At 35.9% G+C, this 22449-nt stretch overlaps 1 protein-coding gene and 1 long non-coding RNA gene across 3 annotated transcripts; both read right to left on the minus strand.

Annotated features, from left to right (window-relative positions):
- Nucleotides 1-5587: 5587 nt before the first annotated feature.
- Nucleotides 5588-8322, minus strand: LOC132803479 (uncharacterized). The gene is made up of 2 exons (XR_009638754.1): nt 8171-8322; nt 5588-5874 (listed from the first exon to the last, which is right to left on the minus strand). It is a non-coding gene; the product is annotated as an uncharacterized LOC132803479 (long non-coding RNA).
- A 2862-nt stretch (nt 8323-11184) lies between these two features.
- LOC112491265 (putative disease resistance RPP13-like protein 3) lies at nt 11185-22217 on the minus strand. 2 transcript variants are annotated; one of them, XM_060816251.1, is made up of 3 exons: nt 19108-22217; nt 13059-13179; nt 11185-12310 (listed from the first exon to the last, which is right to left on the minus strand). In XM_060816251.1, exon 1 carries the CDS (start codon nt 21888-21890, stop codon nt 20010-20012), a length of 1881 nt encoding a protein of 626 aa, XP_060672234.1. In that variant the 5' UTR covers nt 21891-22217; the 3' UTR covers nt 11185-12310; nt 13059-13179; nt 19108-20009. The 2 variants fall into 2 exon arrangements, with proteins under 2 accessions (XP_060672234.1, XP_060672233.1); XM_060816250.1 differs by lacking the exon at nt 11185-12310 and having other exon boundaries at nt 12604-13179.
- Nucleotides 22218-22449: the final 232 nt, after the last annotated feature.

A 22449-nucleotide genomic window follows, 5' to 3' on the forward strand; every position in this document is an offset into this window, starting at 1 on the left:
ATATTCAAAAGAAAATGCCCTTACTTACATAATAAAAAAAGACTTTGAGATCCTTCAAGAATGCCAAATATATACATATCGTTGTTGCTCTTTAAAATTCAATGTCACGTTTTAACATTTCAACTAATCCTTTAAGACCGGAAAATTATTTAATATCCCAAATCTAATCAATAATAATATTTTCTTCTTTTAGAACAGCTCGAGCATAGTATTTGCAAGAACTTAAAAACACTTTTGTATTTAAACCAACGACCTTATTTGTCTGAATTTGTGAGGAATGCACAGCTAGACAGCTTAAATTTGAATCCACCCATCACGTTATAGCACCAAGTTAATTAAAATGAGACATTGATTCATCTAAAAAATATAGATTATATACAAAGGTGAAATTTTACACAATATACTTTAATATGAATGAACCAAATACATAATTAATTAGTAAAAGTTTACCGGTCAACTGCCTTCCTACAAGAAAACGCAATTCGTTTAGGAAGACTTTAAGTAAGCACGTGCACACATTCTGTCCTTTTAAAAAAAAATTAAAATTAAAAAAAAATACTACTATCATGTTTACACATAAAAAACGACTTATAACAACTTTTTTCCTTTTTCCTTTTTTTTTTTTTTTTTAAAGGAATTAACATAAACGTATGAAACGGTAGAAAGAAATTTCAGCTTTGATTTCAGCATATATATATAATTAAATGAAGAAATGATGACAAGAAGCTCGACCATTATTTTGATTTAATCTTGTAAATTTTATAAAAATAAATAGCACAATGATTGATTGATTTCAATTTAATATTATAGTAAAATATCCTTATAATAATATCCTATATTGTAATAACTCTCATCAAGTAATAAAAAATTTTGGTTTTAATTTGAATTAAGTTATAAATAAGAATAAATTTTATATTGTAATACATTATAATTGTTTAAAGTCTCATTTAAATATTTTTTTTTCCACGTCATAATAATTATCTGTATATTACAAAAAATATATGTTACATTATAATAAAAGATTTAACATGACATGATATAAAATATTTATGTAAAATTGTTTACAATAACGATTTATTTTATAAAGTTATTATAATATTTATGAATTTGTAAGTATGTAACAATTTCCTAGCAAGGACTGGACATATTTTTATTGAAATGTAACAATTTCCTAGCAAGGACTGGACATATTTTTATTGAAACCAAAATATTTCTAACTTCTCAAGTATAGTTAAAGCTTTTTAGTGCGAAATATTTTGTATTTCCATACTATCATCTTGTAGATTATATTTAAATATTGAATTAAACTATTTGCATATTATTTTCTAATAAAGGAAAGGTATAACTTTAGGATTGCACGGGATTTGTTAGACAACAAAATTCTTTAATTACACTTGCTCTAAATTATAACTTTTTCATAATTATAAAATTAATTTTGTCTCAAAATATGATTATAGAGACGTTATACCATATCTAATTGCAGGGTTTCTAACTTGCGGAAAAAAAAAATAAAAGAATTGGAAATGGCATATAAGTGTATGGCTTTTTCCCATTGTGCCCATGTGTACATTGATTTTGATCAAATGGATTTAGTCAATACTCAAACCAATTCAATATAGGTCGGTTTTTATATTGTTCAATCACTTTATGCTAAGTATAATAAAAAATCAAATCTAATGCAACCCAGCCTTGGTTGTTTATATTTTTATTGATCTGGATTGGATTCAATTTCTACCCAATAAAATCCAATTTTCTGTGTTTAAATTTGAACAAATTTATGCAAAATCTTTATTAGTTATTAACATCCATTCTAATATGTTTAAATCATTAAAAAAAAATTCATCCATAAAACATACATTAATAATATAAAAAGGACCAAATGGGTTAAATCATACAACTACTAAATTACATTCAAGCTTTTTCATCACAAGATTTCAAGCTAAAAAAGATCATACAACTAATAAATTTTTAACATAGTATATAATTATTGGATTGGATTAATTTTGATGGGTTATTTTCAAACACCCAAATCGATAACAAATTCAATCCAATTAAATTTCAAAATTTTTAATCCAACTGAATTCAATTTAATTGAGTTGATCTAATAAAATTAGATTTGATTGGATTAAATCAATTAATTTCATTGGATTAGTTATAATTTGTCCACCTGTATCCAATAGTTGTCACCCTTTGGGCCTCCACAAAGTAAAAATATATATAAACATATATATATATATATATATATACATATATATATATATGTTAGAAACTTTTCATATTGTACCTTCGAAGATTTTCAGTACAATTGAAGATTCTAATTGAAAATTTAGAATGTAGATATTCATCCAGATGACCATCCAGAAGAATAATTGGCCAGCAACTCGTCGGGGAGCATGGAACAAATTTCTAATGAATGATGCAAGAGTTCCTTTCAGACAGTTGGTAACGATGATTGATAACAACTTCCATTTTTCAGATTTAAGACTTGGTGATATAGAAACCCATTTCTAATTTGTATATTTAAAGATTGAATGATACAAGAAGAATGAATATAAAATGGGAAAAAAATAAATAAATAAAAGAGATTTAAAAAAAAAAAAAAGCTTTAACTTCATGCAATCATACAATCTTAAATATGCAGCAATTTTGCATCATCTCTTGTTATGGCCATTGCATCAGCACGTATTATCACAACAAACAAATTATTATGACCGTTGGATTGCAAATGTATCTTTACAATGTAATTTATAAAATATATTATACTAAATTATATATAATTTGGGACAATGTTCACCATATATTATAAATATGTACATTCAAGATAGCAAAATTATAGAATTTACTATGCACAGTCAACAAATACGGTGGTCACAAAAGTCTACAAATGCGGTGGTCACAAACTATATATCATACCAATTGCAACTTGATTATACTTTCTGAAATTAAGTAGACTTCTTTCTTTCTTCTTTATTATTATTATTATTTTATTTTATTATTTTATATATATATATATATATTTTTTTTTTTTTTGCTGACACTTATATCATATCTGTCCATATTTATATATATATATATATATATTATTCCTATTCGAACGCAAGTTAATATGGATGACCCAAAATTTTTCAAAACAAAATGTAGATGACCAAAAATAGAAAAGTTTAATATCAGCTTATGTAATTGAATGACGAATAAACGGTGATAGGGCCATCAAAGTCAAAGAACGTATGATTCTTAGTTTGGATTTGATCCAGTAAATTAACAATATGAAAATTAATCATCTTAACCATAAGAATTAGTCAAGTTTTGAATAATAATATTTTGACTTGCTAGGTATCTCAACCGAAAAAAAAAAAAGTATGTTCATTTAGGTTGGTCCTTCGGCAATGATGGAGTAGTTGTTAATTGGATTTTGAGCCTTCAAATGCAATCCGAGTTACAAACTTAGCCCAACCCAAGCCGGATTATGGGTGAGCTTGGATTAGTGTCAGGGGTTTTTTCGATAAATAGCCACCTTACAATTCCATTTTAGAAAAATAGCAAAATTTTTTTTTTTTTTAAAAACTAGCCACTTTGGGACAAAAATATCTTTGATAAAATTGAAAATTACGCAAAAGGTTTTTTTTACACCCTTTCCTTTCTTCCTCTACACAGCCGTTCGTGGGGGTGGGGTTTCTACACAGTCAATGAAGAAGGCTGGTCTGTCGGCTTATGTCCCATTCGCCGCCTCCCTCCTTTTCCCATAATTTCCACAGACGCCTCTTTCCGTTTCTTACTTATTCCACTTCTTGTAAGTGGAATACCTTCATCTTTTTCATCATGACTTGCCTGTGGTGGCTTGTCTCGAACAACAGGTACAACATTGTATGGAGTACTATCATGACGTACATCCCATGCCAAGTTGCCGATATATGCATGCTCAACTTCAGTCACATTCATTAAGCCATGAACGGGATACTGCAAAAGACAAAAGGGATTATAATCAAGTGATTAGCAAGTAATACTAATATTCATACAAATACTGCAAAAGTGTATAAATAATATTATTATGTTGGAATGTATATTTATATATATATATATATATTTGTACATATAAGTGGAAGAACTCATAGACTTACATCACGATGATCGAAGAGTTCAGTGGCCTTTTCAAATCTTGGCACTTGTGAAAAATGCCAATTAAGAATTCAAGGGAATGCCATGTCCGGTAACTTCTTTCCGAATGCTTGACCCAACGAAGGAATTGTCTCAAAACCCCAAATCTGTAAAACAATTAATTAGTAATGAATAAGTAAAGAAATACACACCATAAATACAAGTGTAACAAACTTTAAATAATAGTGTAACAAACTTACCATGAAAGCGAAAGGAAACCCACAAAGACTATAACTCTTTGACTTGTTTAAAGCCATGGACTCTCTATGCTCAAAAGCACTCTTCAACAATCTAATGGTGGTAGTATACGATAAAGTACCCTATGGATAGTTATTGAAGTACTCTAAATCGTCCACCATCTCCAAGTGATTATGAGGTGCGGTGGCCATGCTTTCTTTGCCTAGAAGAACCGTCTCTAGGAAATATAATAAAGCCAACTTCAATCTATCATCGTCGGCTTCATCATTGTCTTGACACTGTGCAATCATGAAAGCTTCGGTTATCTCCGAATTAGTGACCTTTCACTTTCCGCCAAAATACGTGTCACTAATACGAGTAGAGATGTTAACCTGCCTATTGGGTTCGTAACCAAACCGTAGACCTGTAATTATGGTGAAGTCTCTCTGTGTAAATCTAGCACCACGCCCTCCAAAATTGAATACCATAGAGTCCTTGTCGTCGCAAACACATTGCCTATACAGCATGCTGTTGACGATGTGGCCACTAAATTGTATCTCGTTGGCCTTCAAAAAGTGGCCAAAACAGCTATCCTCAAACTTCTTTATTTGGGCTGGAGTCAGCTTGAACTTAATATCCGACACGACTTTCCAGAAGTTCGATCTACAATTAACCTTTGCCCTCGATATCTCCGAGTCCCAAAACCTTCGTTGGTAATCCGAATCCATTTATCTGCAAATCAAATACAACAAAACATAACAGATGGAGGAAACGTTTTTTCCGACACAAGAAAAGCCTGAACGACAATTTTTCCGCCTGGAGGAAAAGGTTTTCCGCCTGGAGGAAAACATTTCCTCCAGGAGGAAAACATTTTAAATTTCCTCCAGGAGTAAAAAAATCCCCGCCGGGAGGAAAAAAAGAGGAAATATTTTCCTCAGGGTGGAAAATTTTCCAGAACCAAAATAACATACACCTAACGGGATTTGTGCAACAATATAATGAAAATGGCTAAAGAATATTTTCAAACCAGCGCATAAGACATTATACATTAGTAGTGTACATTATACATTGCTTCCTAAGGATAACCTATAGATATATTATGGTTTCACATTCAAACCTCCCATTAAATTCAAACAAAAACACAACTTCACAATAGTTTTAATTTCACATTTCACATTCTAACCATGCAACACAAACATTTCTGTCACACCAAATAACACAATATTATAAGCATAGCGCATAATGACAAGGTTCAAAATTGTAAAACTCATTCAATACAGCACAACTAAAGGTTTTTAGATAAGTTCGTTACATTAAAGCGAAATTAGTTTGCAAAATATTTTCTATGTTGTACAGAGAAGCAACTTACATTAATGGGGGACAAACCACCACCAATGCTTCTCTATCTATTTATATATCTCTCTCTCTCTTTATCTATCTCTGTGAGTGTATGTGTAATTTTATCAGCTTGCACTTGTAACTCCACGATCGCAAATTTTGTGCTTCAATTTTCTGCTCAGTCCATCAGTTGCTCCTCCAATGCTGAAAGAAATAGAAAATCAATATTAGTAACCATGCAGCAATCAAATTTAGCATATTATATGTGTAAGATGTGCATATGAACAAGAGCATATGAGAAATTTGGAAATTTTCCACCAACAGAAAAAAAACCATAAAAAGCATAAACCCTTTTAAACAAATATAATCCATACAATTAGGTATGTCTAACCAGTCATAAGCCAGATCTCAACATGAAAACCAAGAAAAACAACTAACACTCCAGTTAAAATCTCTGTTCTGGTTGCCTAATCAATTCACTCAAGTCAAAACACTCCATATCAGCAAAGATATTAGCCCATCATTGCATGAGATGTGGTATGCGATTTCAATTTGTGATAAATCCTATGATTCAAATTAACCATTTAGTGACACTTGGTTCTATCCTTTAGCGGGCAATGTCCTGTAACCAAATAGAAACGCAGACTTCCATAGTTAACCATTGGAATAAAAAATTACTTGATAAACTGATTTGGGGTGGTTGAGACTGAAGGCTCCCTCTCATGGCATCACATTGTCCATGAAAACAAATATTGTTATAATTACAGCTTCACAATAAAGAACTGAGCACATAGCCTAAGAACTGAAAACAAGGCTTTAATTTAGTAATGCTGGTTTAAAGCACACGTATATGGCATGGACTAGTTGCTCTAGATGTTCATGTTATTTCTACCCAAAAAATAAAAATAAAAAAATTAAACTCCACACCTCATAAAATTTGACTAGAAAGCTAGTTTCATCATCAGAAGATAAAAGAGGAAGAGAAGTTTACTTGCCAAATCTGTTCAAGCTGAAATGCAAGAAATCCAAACTTAAAAAGCTTCAAAACTCAACAATGACATCTCACCAAACACCCATCTAAAACCACATGCAAGGTTCCCATCGGATAGAGAAGCCAACAAAGAGTGATATTGATTTGTACCAACAAAATGGAAGCAATAATTTTTTTTCTTCTCTCAAACTTGAAAGTGAAAGGAGATTGATTTTCAAAATATCATCTAGCTTCTACACCTTTAAAAACCATGACATGTACAATGAACTTAGAAATGAGAGACTCCATCAAAACTTGACTGCAACAATGATCATAACTAATTTGATTGAAGTTCAAATTCTCAACACAAATCAACCAAAATTGTTCAAGTAATAGGAACACTTATTTGTGTTGCATGCTCAAATAATGGTAGTTAATAAGCTAATAAAGTGGAAAGATGTAATCTGGTCAGCACATACAGTGATCCATGCTAATAAAAAGAACGAATATTTATAAGATAAGCACTGTCATTAAAATCATAATCATCAACCTCACTTTCACATAGGATTTCAAAAAAGGAAAAATCTCAATTATACATAAATCGATGGTTAACAACAATCAAGATAGTTTTCCAGTCAAATCATAGATCCCAAACTACATTTCCAGCAATTGGCATTGAAACCCTCCAGAATGCATGAATGGGTCCCAAATGGGACTTGTATGCACATACAATGCAGATTTAGTCCACTGAATAAATGCAGAGACAAAGGAACCAGGGAAAAACAAAACAAGAACTGAGAATAGCTGTGTCCAAGTAAAATAAAATAACCCTTCGACAAAAAATGTCAGTGCTAAAAAATCACGCAGGCATAGATTGGTTAAGTAAATTTGAGTACCAAGTTTTATGCCAAGACACTAAAAAATTTATATAAGGGATCTATTATTCTTTTACCAACAAAGGTAATTTTCTTCTTCATCTTGATACTGAGTTATCAGGAACAGGGCAAAAGCATGCATTATATCTCAATTGGTACAAAATCTTCAAATAATCATACAATTATATAATTATATATATATATATATAGCTTAAATGAGACGAGACCCAAACTATATGTATAATGTTCTGTACACCAAAACTAGGTCCAAACAATTTATGTGGTAAATTAGACAAGTAGACATGATGAATTATCTCCTATATCCGTTATTTTCTTTCTCGGACCTTAGGAAATATGATTTCAGAGGGTGCGTTTGGCATATATAATGGACTCTCTGTATGATAGAAATATGAAATTATGCCCTAACTCTCTCTCTCTCTATTTCTATTTTTCTGTTTTGGAAAATTATATGAAAGCTGAGGACAGTGGGGGAAGCTGCACGCACCCAAAAAGAATGCTCTGCTATTTGACTCGGAATGCAAGCAATAGTGAGCTATGGCACACTTTCTGTGTACTTGAAGATTTTAAGCAAACAAGAAGAAGAAAAAAAATGTTAAAGTTGTTGGAAGCACCGGTGCTTTCAGAGAAAGGTTACCTTGCAGCTATGGCAACGGCTAGCCCCTGGTGGGAGGACGATGACGGCGAACGGCACTATAGTGGTGCGAGGACAATTACGGCGGCAAACGGTATGGAAGGCGTTGCCTTTTGTGTGCCTCCTCTGTCTCTGGTAGCTCTCAATCGAACGACTCTTGCCGACACAACAATGGACGAGGACGACGCTGGCGAATGGGAGATGAATGTCGGTGAAAATGGTGGCCGGGATGGTAATTTTTGAAATGCCCTAGCTGCGTTTTCAAACGTTTTCAAAGGGAAAGTAAAAAAAACAAAACCGAAACCAAAAAAAAAACATTGGTTAGTTTAATGTTTGAAATGCCCTAGCTGCCTTTTGATAGAGAAAAGAACAAAAAAAAACAAAAAGAAAAAATATAGATAAGGGTACTTTAGTCCAAACGGGTAAAATATTGGTTAGTTTTTAAAAAAATAAAAAAATTTGCTATTTTTCTAAAATGGAGTTGTAAGGTGGCTATTTATCGAAAAAACCCTTAGTGTCAGTCCAGCTTCAGCTCAAAACTAGATGGATCTGATGTTCAGCCCAAATGTATAACTTGTATTGTTAAGCGAGACAGCAACGATGAAATTGAGACGGAGAAGTAGTTTTAGTGACAAAAGGTTTATGTGATGAAAATCTGTTGTATTCAATGGCACAAATTTGTTGTAATGACAAAAAGCACCTAAAAAAAAGACAAAGCGCAACTTTTAGGAGTCGGTTTTTTTTTTTTTTTTTGAAGTGGAAATAAATTAAATAAACGCCATTTTATGTCGAAATTTTTCGTCTTTTACTACAATAATAAGTACTCGATCATCTATTAATATCAAAAAAATTACTACATTAACATTAATTATACGTCCCAAAATATATAAAAATTAGTTTTACATTAATTAAATAGGTTAGGTTCTTAAACTTCAAACTTCAATGTATAAAGCATTGAATTTTTTTTTTTTTTTTTGCCACCAAGAAAAGAGGTATTAGGAAATTCAAAAAAATAAAACACAAAAAAAAAAAATAAATGAAAGAACTATTGATTGTCTTAAGAAATTTTTTTCATCTGCACAAAGTCTTATCCAATAATTTTATGTTTGATTTTAATTTCATCATATTTAATTTATTTTAGAACGTTATTTAAAAGAGATTTAAAAATTCAAATTTGATTTATAGCTTTTTGGATTCACTTAATTGGGAAGGACAAACCAACCAAGACAGTATTAATTTAGTCCAAGAAAATATAGTAAGTCTTAAAATTCTTATTTAGCCAAACACTACATGAGGAAAATAATTTTTAAAAATTGAATCCTTTTAGAATTTTTATACTTTTTAAATGAAACCCAAGGCGTTTTATGACCTGAGAGTATTTGGAAAGATAAAACTACAGTTTATTGAAATGTTTTATATCAAATGCTTTTTAATGTAACAAGTTTAATCATATATTTAATTTTAAGCATTTGAAGAAATGTGTGCATAGATAAGATAAGGTTAACATTACAACTAGAAACTGAAACATTGTTCGTGAAGATTTAGATTTGAGAGTGCATAAATGACTCATAACCTTCCTTTTAACTTATTTTGATGGAAAGTACAAACAAAATTCAAATATAATTTACAAAGCAAGGTAGACAATAGATTACAAAACAAAATTGTAGTCACGGTTAAGATTTCTGCTTTACTTATTTCCCCTTCACCACCAATCAATCACCACGATAATTCAACGCCCAATTTCCCTATGTAGACAAATTTTTTTCACCCATATAAACCACGAATTTAAAAAGTTAGTGAAAAGTCCTCCCAATGAAAAACAAAAATCCTTTCTTATTAAATCTTAGTGCACTTTTAAAAAATATATATATAAATAAACAATTAAAAGATAAAAACAATCCTTTAATATTAGATAACGAGTGCATTGTCTAAAGGACTCGCAGTGCACAAGATTTCAACCAGACTTTTAATTAGTTGGAAGATAAAAGGAGTGGATATAAAAAAAATAAATTTAATAATATATAGGTATAATTAATACAATTATATAGATTAGGTTAACATTACAAAAAACAAACTGAAACATTGTTCATGAAGATTTGAGATTTCAGAGAGTCCGCAAATGACTTGCTTCCAACCTTGTAACTTATTTTGATAAAAAGTACAAACAAAGTACAAACAAACTTCAAACATATTTTAAAAACCAAGGTAGACAATGGATTACAAAAAATAATTGAGGTGACTGGTATATGATTTCTGCTTTGCATTTTTTTTCTTTTTTTTTTTTTTTTTTTTTTTGGTGGTGGAAAAATTTACAGGGCACCACCGATCGATTCACCATGATAATTCAATGCCCGATTCCCTATGTAGAAAAATTGTTCACCTATAAACCATGAATTTTAAAATTTAGCCCAATGTCCTCCCAAGCAAAAAACCCAAAAAAAAAAAAAAAAAAAAAAAGAGGAAGAAATTTCTCCTTCAATATGAGATAACGAGTGTATTGGCTAATGAAGTAGCAATGCACAAGATTTGAACCGCAGTTTTAAATGTTAGATAATAAAAGAGTGGATATAACAACATATTTAATAATACATAAGTGTATAATTGATACAATTAATTAACCACCAAGCTGAGGAAGCTCACCAGCTCTGCATATGAACTGGAGAGGTGCAAGATTTTGAAGGGAGGGGTTATCGCTTATCTCCAACATCCAAAGGTTGGGAAGTTAATTTACCAAGACTCTGAAGTGTTCGGAACCCACATGAGACTTTTCGAAGGTTATCTTTGTGAGACTTGATGGGAAGTATTTTCATTTAGCTTGTCAGTGTCCCAAGGACCCAAGGGACAAAATTGAATAGATATGGTTGTTATAAGAAATTGCATGGGAAGGATGGTTTTGCTGTCAGTAAATCTTGAGACAGCTTCTAGGTTCTAGTAATGTGGTTCAAGAGTTAAATTTCATATATTTCTTGCACAAAATGTTCTCGTCAAATACACAACAAATCCAAGTGCGCATTTCTTAGATAAGCTAATAATTTCAAGGCACAAAGTGTTTTTCACATTTATTTTTGTCGACCATCTTCATCAAATCCTCTGAGGAGTCATAAACATCTACATGTTGCAGGGCAGGCAAACAACAGAGTTCATGTGGCAGATTTTTCAAATCATAGCATCTCTTGATGACAAGGCACCGAAGGTTCGGCATTGCCCTTTTTTCAGTTCCCAGTTTTCCAGTTGGAAATGGGATCATTTCAAAGACTTCTAGCAGAGGAAACTTTCACCTGCTCTGCATATGATCTGGAGAGGTGGAAGATTAGGAAGGAATGGGTAATAATCATTTATCTTCAACATTCAAAGGTTGGGAAGTTTACCAAGAACTCTGAAGTGTTTGTAACCCAAATGACACTTTTTTAAGGTCATCTTGGTGAGACTTGATGGGAACAAATTCAGACAAGGCTGAAACTTAAAATTCTAAATTTTCAAGTTTTCCAGGTGTATCAAATACTGGAGGTTTCATAAGATTGCTGTCAGCTAAAATTCCTCCATGTATATATTAAACTCATCAAGCTTAAGATGCAGTTTTCTTACATTTGGGAATTTGTTCTGAGTCATGAGAAGTGCAGTATATCGATCGACAACAAGGCATGATAGGACCTAAAAAGTCCACTATTTGAAAGTGTGCTCTCAAACTTCATTCTTCGAAACTTAGGCAGTTGCAAACATGTTCCTATGGACACATGGACAATTCTTAATTTTTTCATCTTCCATATCTGCTTTGACAAGAACTTACGACAACTATTACCTCTTTTCTCAATTAACAAAATGTAGATACTACAAGTCCTGCATTGAGACAATTTTTCAAATCAGTGAGACATTAGTAAGCTTGAGTTTATATACATATATATATATATATATATATATATTTTTTTTACCTCCTTCATTTTCAGAAATACCAACCTATAAGACCTCCAGTAAAGAAATCTGTCCAGTGATGCCAATAGTCATCTACACGGGTGATTCCCACAAGAGCAGCAGCAAGCAATGGAAGAAACTAACTACAAAGTTTTGCAGGATGACCCCTACGATCGAAAAATCTAATTTTCCCTGACAAATACCACGAAAGAAGACCATGCCCTGCAAATTACCCTGCATAATGAAAATAGTAAACCAGAGCAAGCCTGCATCTGTTTAAATGTAACAAAAAATGGGAAACAAAAATTAATGCAATATGAATGACCAATAATATATTAGTGAATAGCATCCAGTCAAAGAAGCATTAAATGTTTAATAAAATTTGTATGCAACTAAACCAAGATAATATGATAAAATGCCTCTTAGACTGACTAATTTTAACTGGTTTGGACAACAACAGAACCTCAAACCAATGAACCATAAACCCAGACAAGTTGCCCACATAAGAATTGTACCATGTCAGACAAGTTATGCACAGCACTACGTGATACAATCAATAGGTTTTCTTCATTAGAATAAATTCTTGAAGATATAAACTCGAACAAAAGGTATCTAGAAAGTTGCCTAGTTCTTTACCAGCCACAAACCTAAGGTATTCTTGACGATATACATCTTCCACGAGAGACATGAATTTGGTCTGTCGACAAAAAATCTTGGACAAAATGAAAGTCAATCGGGACATGTTTGATCTTTGAGTGCAAAACTGGATTGCACATAATAAACAGCGTTTACATTGCCACAATAAACCGTAGGAACAGAGCTTTTTCCAATACATTCTTGCGTGTTTCTATATGGTATCGGAGCATGATCACAACTGTATTACAAGATAAGCATACAAACTATATAGACGCAAATAACCAAAGATAGAAAGTACAATCCAACTTCAAACATAATTTAAAAACCAAGGTAGACAAGAGATTACAAAATGCAATAGCGGTCGCGGCTAGGATTTCTGCTTTACCCATTTCCCTGTCACCAGTGATGAATCATTACTGACCACGATAATTCAATGCCCAATTTCCTTATGTAGACAAATTTTTCACCTATAAACCATGAATTTTAAAAGTTAGCCAAAAGTCCTCCGAAAAAAAAAAAAAAAATCCTTTCTTATTAAATGTTAATGCACTTTTTAAAAAGATGAAAAGAAATTCTCCTTCAATATAAGATAACAAGTGCGTTGTCTAAAGAACTCGCATTGCACAAGGTTTAAACCAGACTAGCTTATAGTTGGAAGATAAAAGAGTAGTAAAAATTGTGAAGTCCAGCCGCACCAACCACACCAACCTCACCAACCACAGCCGCACCAACCACAGCCACCATTGTTGACAGCCACCATTGTTGACACCATTGTGGGCTAAGATGTTGAAAATTGTGGCCTTGTAAGCCTATAAATAGGCTCCTTACCGTTTCATGAAAACCAAGCCAAGAGAGCAATCTCAATCCTCCCAAGTGAGGAGAATTGAGAGAAAACTCCAAGAGAGAGAGTTGTTTAAGTTCCAGAGAGAACTTGAGAGAAGAGTGAGCAATTCCAGAGAGAATTGGAGAGTGCAGAGAGAGATTCCACGAGAGAATCCTCCATGAGAGAAGTTTTTATTTTTGTATTCTATTTTTAAGAGATTAATAGAATTTTTTTATTTTCTTCTCATATTTCTTCTCTAAAGTGGTCAGAGAACCACAACAAGTGGTATCAGAGCTCCAGGTTGAGAGCTTGGGTTCAAAATTTGAAGAAACAGAGACACTGTTCTTCAAGTTGGTGTTTCGGAAAGTTGCTCAAATAATTAATTTGACAATCCCAGGTGAAAGTACCCGACGAGAGGAGAACAAAGAAGTTCGCCGAAGAGAAAACGGACGTCTCACGCGCCCGCACGCGCCGACTGAAATTTTTCTGCAACTGTTCACGCACCGCACGCGCCGTCTGGAGGTTGAAGACGACCACGTCAGCAGCCACGTCATCAGCCACGTCAGCGAACCCCTGCCACGTCATCTGCCATGCCAGCGACACGTCGTCAGCCACGTCATCTGCCACGTGTTGACACGTCAGCACCATCTGCCACGTCAGCAACATTTTCTGAAATTACGGAACAGCCCCTGAATTATTGGAAATTACAGATTGACCCCTGTAGTTTTCTGAAATTACGGTGCAGCCCCTGAACTATTGGAAATTACAGATTGACCCCTATAGTTTCTGTATTTGCAGGTTGACCCAGAAATTTTGTGAAATTACATTTTTTGCCCCAAAATTTCTAGTAATTATATTTTGACCCCGGAAGAGTCAAGTCCACCATTTTCGGCCGTTCCGGACGCAACGGTTAACTCCGTTTTGCCAAATTCAGCTCCAATTTTGGTCAAGCCATAATGTCAATGGAAGAATCATCTTCGGGAGCTATGGTGAAGCTCACTGCCACAAATTATACACTTTGGAGACCTCGGATGGAAGATCTCCTCAATTGTAAGGATCTGTTTGATCCTATAGAAGCTAAAGGTGAAAACCCCGATCCCAGCAAAGTAGCAGAATGGAAGAAATTAAACAAGAAAACGATCGGTCAGATCAGGCAATGGATCGACCACAGTGTCTTCCATCATGTAGCGAAGGAAACGGATGCATATGCCCTCTGGACAAAATTGGAGGACATGTACCAGGCCAAGACTGCTCGGAACAAAGCCCTGTTGCTTAAGCGATTGGTACATCTAACATTACAGAGTGGAACTTCTGTAGCCGAGCATACCAGTGAGTTTCAGAGCTTGGTAAATCAACTATCTGCTGTGGATTACCAACTAGGGGATGAGGATCAGGCCCTCCTACTTCTAAGCTCTCTTCCAGACAGTTGGGAGACATTGGTAGTCTCTCTCAGCAATTCGGCCCCGAATGGCAAACTTACTATGGCTATGGTTAAGGATGCCCTATTTAATGAAGAGGCCAGGAGAAAGGACATTGGCATGGATCAGTCACATGCCCTCGTCACAGAGAGAGGAAGACAGCAAAGAGGTGGTCGAGATAGGGGGAGAGGCAGGAGCAAGAGCAGAGGCAGATCTACAGACGGCAGAAAATCATCGTATAAGTGCTATCATTGTGGCCTGGAGGGTCACATGAAGAAGAACTGCAGAAAGTTGTTGAGAGAGCAGAGACTCCAAGGTAATTAGCCGAAGAAGGATGGAGAGACACTAGTCACTTGTACAGGAGAAGTGGCGCTCTGCTCCACCGAAGAAGAGACATGCCTTCATATATCAACCCAAGATGTTGAGTGGGTAGTCGATACTGCAGCATCCTACCATGTCACTCCACACAGAGATTTCTTTAAAACGTACAAAGCAGGAGACTTTGGTACAGTAAAGATGGGAAATTCCAGTTTCGCAAAGATTATGGGAACTGGTGATATTCAGATAAAAACGAATGTTGGTTGTACAATCACTTTGAAGGATGTCCGTCATGTTCCAGACCTTCGGCTTAATCTACTTTCGGGAGCAGCCTTAGACAAGCAAGGCTATGACAACTACTTCAGTAAAGGCACATGGAAAATGACGAAAGGTGCCATAGTTGTCGCCCCGAGGACATATTTGTGGAACGTTGTACAAGACTCATGTGAAGATATGTGCAGACATCCTCAATATTGCAGAAGGAGAGGCGTCTCAAAATCTGTGGCACCAGAGACTCGGTCACATGAGTGAAAAAGGATTGTCCACTTTGGCAAGGAAGAAGCTTATCACTGTTTGCAAGGATGCTGCGCTAGATCCTTGTAATCACTGCTTGTTTGGTAAGCAACATAGAGTCTCCTTCAGTTTCTCTGCATCGAGAAAATCAGAGTTGCTTAGTCTGGTGCACTCTGATGTTTGTGGTCCCATGGAGGTGGAATCATTAGGTGGCAACAAGTATTTCCTGACCTTCATTGATGATGCTTCACGGAAGGTGTGGGTATATTTCTTGAAGACAAAGGACCAGGTACTGGATTACTTCAAACTGTTTCATACCATGGTAGAGCGTGAAACAGGAAAGAAGCTGAAATGTCTCCGCTCAGATAATGGAGGCGAGTATACTTCCAAGGAGTTCGATGCCTACTGCAGAAGACACGGCATTCGACATGAGAAGACGGTCCCTCGCACCCCACAACATAATGGAATAGCCGAAAGAATGAACCGAACCATTATGGAAAAGGTCAGAAGTATGCTCAGTATGGCTAAGCTGCCAAAGCCATTCTGGGGAGAAGCTGTTCGTGCCGCCTGCTATTTAATCAACAGATCACCGTCAGTACCGTTGAATTTTGAAATTCCGAAGAAAATGTGGTCGGGTAAGATTCCCTCCTACTCTCATTTAAGAGTGTTTGGTTGTATAGCTTATGTACATGTATCCAAGGAGCTCAGACAGAAGCTCGATGCAAGATCTACTCCATGCATCTTTATAGGATATGGAGACGAAGAATTCGGATACAGGTTATGGGACCCGAAAACCAAGAAGGTTATTAGAAGTAGGGATGTAGTATTCCAAGAAAACCAGAAAATGGAAGACATTGAAAAGCCCAGAATGTCTCCTAATTATAGTTCTAGTGCCGAGAATTTTTGTCCTAATCCAGCACCAGCACAAATAGCCACAGAGGATAATGAGGTGCATGAAGATATACCAGAAGCAGACCAGGAGGAAGAAGGGGATAATGAGCAGGGGGAGACTCAATCCTCTCAAGCAGCTGCAGGGCCATCACAGCGGTCAGATGATGGTACACCTCCTGAAACCAGTGGTTTACAAGTTCGGAGATCTGAGCGAGGCCGAATTCCATCAAAGAGATTTCCAGAATCTGAGTATATTCTGCTTACTGAAGAGGGGGAGCCAGAGAGTTTCCAGGAAGCTGTTTCTCATCAAGAGAAGGAAAAGTGGCTGCAAGCAATGCAAGATGAGATGGAATCCTTGCAGAAAAATCATACTTATGAGTTGGTTGAGCTTCCAACAGGAAAGAAGGCACTAAAGAATAAATGGGTGTTCAAGCTCAAGAAAGATGGCAGCGGAAGGGTGGTGAAACACAAAGCCCGATTGGTGGTCAAAGGATTTCTTCAAAAGAAAGGAATTGACTTTGATGAGATTTTTTCACCAGTGGTAAAAATGACTTCAATTCGAGTCATTTTTGGTTTAGTAGCAAGTCTAAACCTAGAGCTTGAGCAGATGGATGTGAAGACAGCATTTCTTCACGGTGATTTACATGAAGAAATCTACATGGAGCAGCCAGAAGGATTTGAGGTTTCAGGGAAAGAAAACCTCGTATGCAAGCTAAAGAAGAGCTTGTATGGCCTCAAGCAAGCACCAAGACAATGGTATAAGAAGTTTGACTCGTTGATGGTGAGTCAAGGCTATAAAAGGACTGCAGCAGACCAGTGTGTTTATATTAAAAAATTTTCAGGTGGAAACTTCATTGCACTTTTGCTATATGTGGACGACATGTTGATCGTTGGACAAGATGCAATGAAGATTAGTCAGCTGAAGAAAGAATTGTCTAAGTCTTTTGATATGAAAGACTTAGGACTAGCTCAACAAATTTTGGGAATGCAAATAATCCGAGACAGGAAGAATAGAAGGTTATGGCTATCTCAAGAGAAGTATGTTGAACGGGTGATAAAGAGATTCAACATGGATAAAGCCAAACCGGTCAGCATTCCACTTGCAAATCATTTTAAGTTGAGTAAGAGAATGTGCCCCTCATCCAAAGAAGAGATAGAGGAGATGGTTTCAGTACCATATTCTTCAGCGGTAGGAAGTCTGATGTATGCAATGGTGTGTACCAGACCAGACATTGCTCATGCAGTAGGTGTTGTGAGCAGATTTCTTTCAAATCCTGGAAAGAAACACTGGGAAGCAGTCAAATGGATTCTCAGGTATCTTAAAGGTACATCGAAGCTGTGCTTGTGCTACGGGGGAGGTGATCCAATCTTAGAAGGCTATACAGATGCAGATATGGCCGGAGACCCTGATAATAGAAAATCTACATCAGGTTATCTCTACACTTTTGCAGGGGGAGCTGTGTCATGGCAGTCAAGATTGCAGAAGTGTGTTGCTTTATCCACTACTGAAGCAGAGTACATTGCCGCAGCGGAAGCGGGTAAGGAAATGTTGTGGTTAAAACGTTTTCTCACAGAATTGGGCATCAAGCAAGAAGACTACAAGGTACATTGTGATAACCAAAGTGCCATGGATTTGAGCAAAAACTCAATGTATCATTCCCGTACAAAGCACATTGACATTCGCTATCATTGGATACGCGAAGTAATAGATCAACAGTTGCTGAAACTGATGAAGATCCACACAAAAGAGAATCCAGCAGATATGCTAACAAAAGTTGTTGCTCAAGAGAAGCTGAAGCTATGCAGAGACATAGCTGGAATAGATGGCAGATGACCATCAGTTTTAAATGCGGCTGGAGGGGGAGAATTGTGAAGTCCAGCCGCACCAACCACACCAACCTCACCAACCACAGCCGCACCAACCACAGCCACCATTGTTGACAGCCACCATTGTTGACACCATTGTGGGCTAAGATGTTGAAAATTGTGGCCTTGTAAGCCTATAAATAGGCTCCTTACCGTTTCATGAAAACCAAGCCAAGAGAGCAATCTCAATCCTCCCAAGTGAGGAGAATTGAGAGAAAACTCCAAGAGAGAGAGTTGTTTAAGTTCCAGAGAGAACTTGAGAGAAGAGTGAGCAATTCCAGAGAGAATTGGAGAGTGCAGAGAGAGGTTCCACGAGAGAATCCTCCATGAGAGAAGTTTTTATTTTTGTATTCTATTTTTAAGAGATTAATAGAATTCTTTTATTTTCTTCTCATATTTCTTCTCTAAAGTGCTCAGAGAACCACAACAAAAATAATAATAAATTAAAAATATATAGGTATAATCAATACAATTAATTAACAGAATTAACATATAACTGAAACACAGAACTAAAGGAAAAAGAAAAAGAATAATAATAAGGTAGCAAAGGGGCAAAGAAAAGTTACCGGCGGATTAGCTGAAGTATATCAACTGCACATATCGTACGACCTCATCGATCATCTACCCCAGGCAGAGAGTGATACCTTACATCCATTTATCATGGTCAATTCCCAATTAGTTTTTAACTCGCCTACAAACTCCTCCTTCATGTAATTCAGTTCCCACAACTTGTTCCGGAAAGACTTAGCTACATCCATATACACATTGATCTTAACAAATCGCAGAGCCCTCAGAAACCAGAGTTGGTCTGGCAAATCTATTTCCCGTTTGAAGAAACGGTTGATGATGATCAAACGCTGAAGGTTTGGCATGCCGTCTCTATCCATTTCCCAACTGTTAATCCTGTTCTCAATCAATTCGAAAACTTGGAGTTGAGGGAACTCCCCTACACCCACACAGAGGTCCAGACTCTTCGGCTGGTGGGTATTTTCTATCTGCAGCCAAAGCAAGTTGGGAAGTTTTCCTAAGGTTTTCATCATGTTCGGGCTCTCTGATTCATACAAAGTTAACTTTGTGAGCGTTGGTGGCAGGACTCGCAGATTATAATCACGGAAATAACAGAGACCCAACCTTTGCAAGTACCTTTGATTCTTCCCAAGGCTTGCCAGCGCTTCTTCCTTTTCAGACTTTGCAATATACGGTTCATCATCGAATAGCCTAAGCTCTGTTAGATTTGGAAACTTGGGAAGGATAGATGCGGTGTGTTTATCAACTACTATGGACTGCACGGATTGGAGATTGGGTAGAGTGTCCATGTCCACGTTTCCTCCTCTTATTTCACGCTGATCATCATCAACTAATATTCTGAATCCCACGATACCAACATCCACATAGCTTAATTGTTTCATTCTCGATATACTCTTTTGTGAAAAGGTTAAAACTTTTAGAACTGGCAACTCAAGCATCTCTAGATATGGAAGGCTGCATATGTAATCTGGAACTTCGTCACCGGGAAAACATTGGCAGTGTAAAAGCTGGTTATGCTCAAATATCTGAGAAAGATCAGTTTCTCTATTTCTTGTGGAATTAAACTTGTTCGATGTACATCGAAAAGCCTCAATACCCGGAGAAACTTGAAGCCATTGCAAATCCATTCCCACTGTTTTTCCACAACATCACCACCTTGGCAAAAGGCAAGCAATGAACGAGCGGATGGTGTATCACAAGCACTCTGGGAAATTATATATCCAATAGAGTCGTAATTGACCGAAAGCCTTCGAGCTTTTAGTGGGGATGAAAGGTTATTGGATTCTGAATAAACATCAAACAACTTCTCTTGGCCACTAACTTTAATGCAAAAGTCTCTAAGGAGATCATGGATACGGCATGTTTCTACACTTCCATCACTTCCCCATCTTGCCACTTGGATCAAGCTTCGATCAATGAGCTCATCTAAGTAATCTTCTGCTACATCATCCACCTTTCTATTCCCAATTTGGTGTACAAATCTCTCAGATATCCACAATCTCATTAATTCTCGTGCTTCAATCTCATAGTCTTCTGGAAACATACCCAAATATAGAAAGCATGGTTTCAACTTGAGTGACAAGTCATCATAACTCAATGCTAGATTTTCTAAGTATGGTATGGTCCTCTCATCCGTTAGATACGAGTTGACACAACCAATAAATTTGGACCATATTTGAGTTAACTTCTCTTTTTTTGCTAGAATTCCTCCTAATACAACAATGGAAAGGGGCAATCCTTTACAATGTTTTGCAAGTTCCTTCCCTAGGGATTCCAGATAGAATGGGCATTCTTCTCCTCGGAACACCTTTTTGCATAAGAGTTCCCAACTTTCATCATCATTAAGAAATGGTAGGAAATAAGGATCCATAGTTGGGCTAGCATGTAAAGCCACTTCTTTTCGACGAGAGGTGATTAGTATTCTACTTCCATTTAAATCATCAGGAAAAAATTCTCTTATCTCCTCCCATACATCAGTATCCCAAATGTCATCCAAGACAACAAAGTACCTCTTTCCCTTGAGGTAGTTAACCAGCTTCATTTCAAGCACTTCATCATCCATTTTGTATATTTCATCAAATTTTGCAACTTTAAGACACTTCAATATATCAAGAAGTAAATTTCTAGATTTGTATTCTTGAGATACACTAACCCACGCACAACAACCAAAATGGTTCTTGACATGGGTATTGTTATAGATTTTTTTGGCAAGAGTGGTTTTCCCCAAACCACCCATGCCAACTATCGAAATGACATCACGTTTTAAATTCTTTGTGCAATCAGTGAGCTGGCTTACCAGTTTTTGTGTGTCATGGACGAGGCCTACCACATCATTCTCCTCAACTTTTCTCCTCATCTTTCGAAGTCGTTGTCCTGCCTCTGCCGCAGCACTACCACCACCACCACCACTTGATTCGGCTCGGCCGATGCCGTATGTTGCTATATTAGCATAAATATTACTTATTTTGCTCTTGATGCGTGCCGTTTTAGTTGCGACATCATGAAGTGTTTTCATGTGGCTGGGCAAACGAAGCAATTTCCTCACTGGGCTCTCTCTTCTTTGCTTCATGATCTTATCAGCCATGTGTGTGTCTATAACATCCTCAGCTTCAAGAGCAACATTGTTGATTTGGTCTACTATCTCTTTTACAACATGATTACTGTGCTGCTTCCCTGAAGCATCTTTGAGGAAGGCATTCATGACTCTGAGATCGTTTTGAAGTAAATCGACTTGATCTTTCGCTCCAGAAAGCAAATTTGCTTCATCTGTGATCAGGTTGATCAAGCTGTCCAAGACAACGGGAGCCACAATGTCGGCCATTGGAATTATATATAGGGTTTTATCTCTTGAGTCTTGATGATGATGATGATCCCTCTTACAACTTTTACAGGAGATTCATAACAAAACGTGTAGATGAAAGATATACTGTGAAAATTTACTGTATGGAATTACAGGAGAGAGCAATTAAAGGAGGCTGAGATGGGAGAATTGTATAAACTGAGAGAGAGAGATAGAGAGAGAGACGCCTGAGGGTAGAGGAACAGAGAGAAGAAGCAAGAGAGCACATTCATTTGAGGCTCCTAACCTCCCAAGTCAAACAGCAGACTCTTCTCACCACGTCTTCTTTTTTTGGTGGAGAAAAACAGAGCTGGGTTTTCTTTTAAGCTGTGTCTCGTGACCATACATATATATATATATATATATATATATATATATATATAAAGGGGCATATTTTCGCTCCTTGACATCTCCCCTTTGTTACTTAGAATCCATCCATTCAGATTTTTTCCCTCTCCTATCCTATGTAGCATGTCAAACGATGAAAATGTCTTCCAATCTCTTTTAAAATTCAATTTTAATAAAATGATATTATAATAAA

This window comes from Ziziphus jujuba, chromosome 4, assembly GCF_031755915.1.
Source record: "Ziziphus jujuba cultivar Dongzao chromosome 4, ASM3175591v1".
NCBI classification, from domain to species: Eukaryota; Viridiplantae; Streptophyta; class Magnoliopsida; order Rosales; family Rhamnaceae; genus Ziziphus; species Ziziphus jujuba.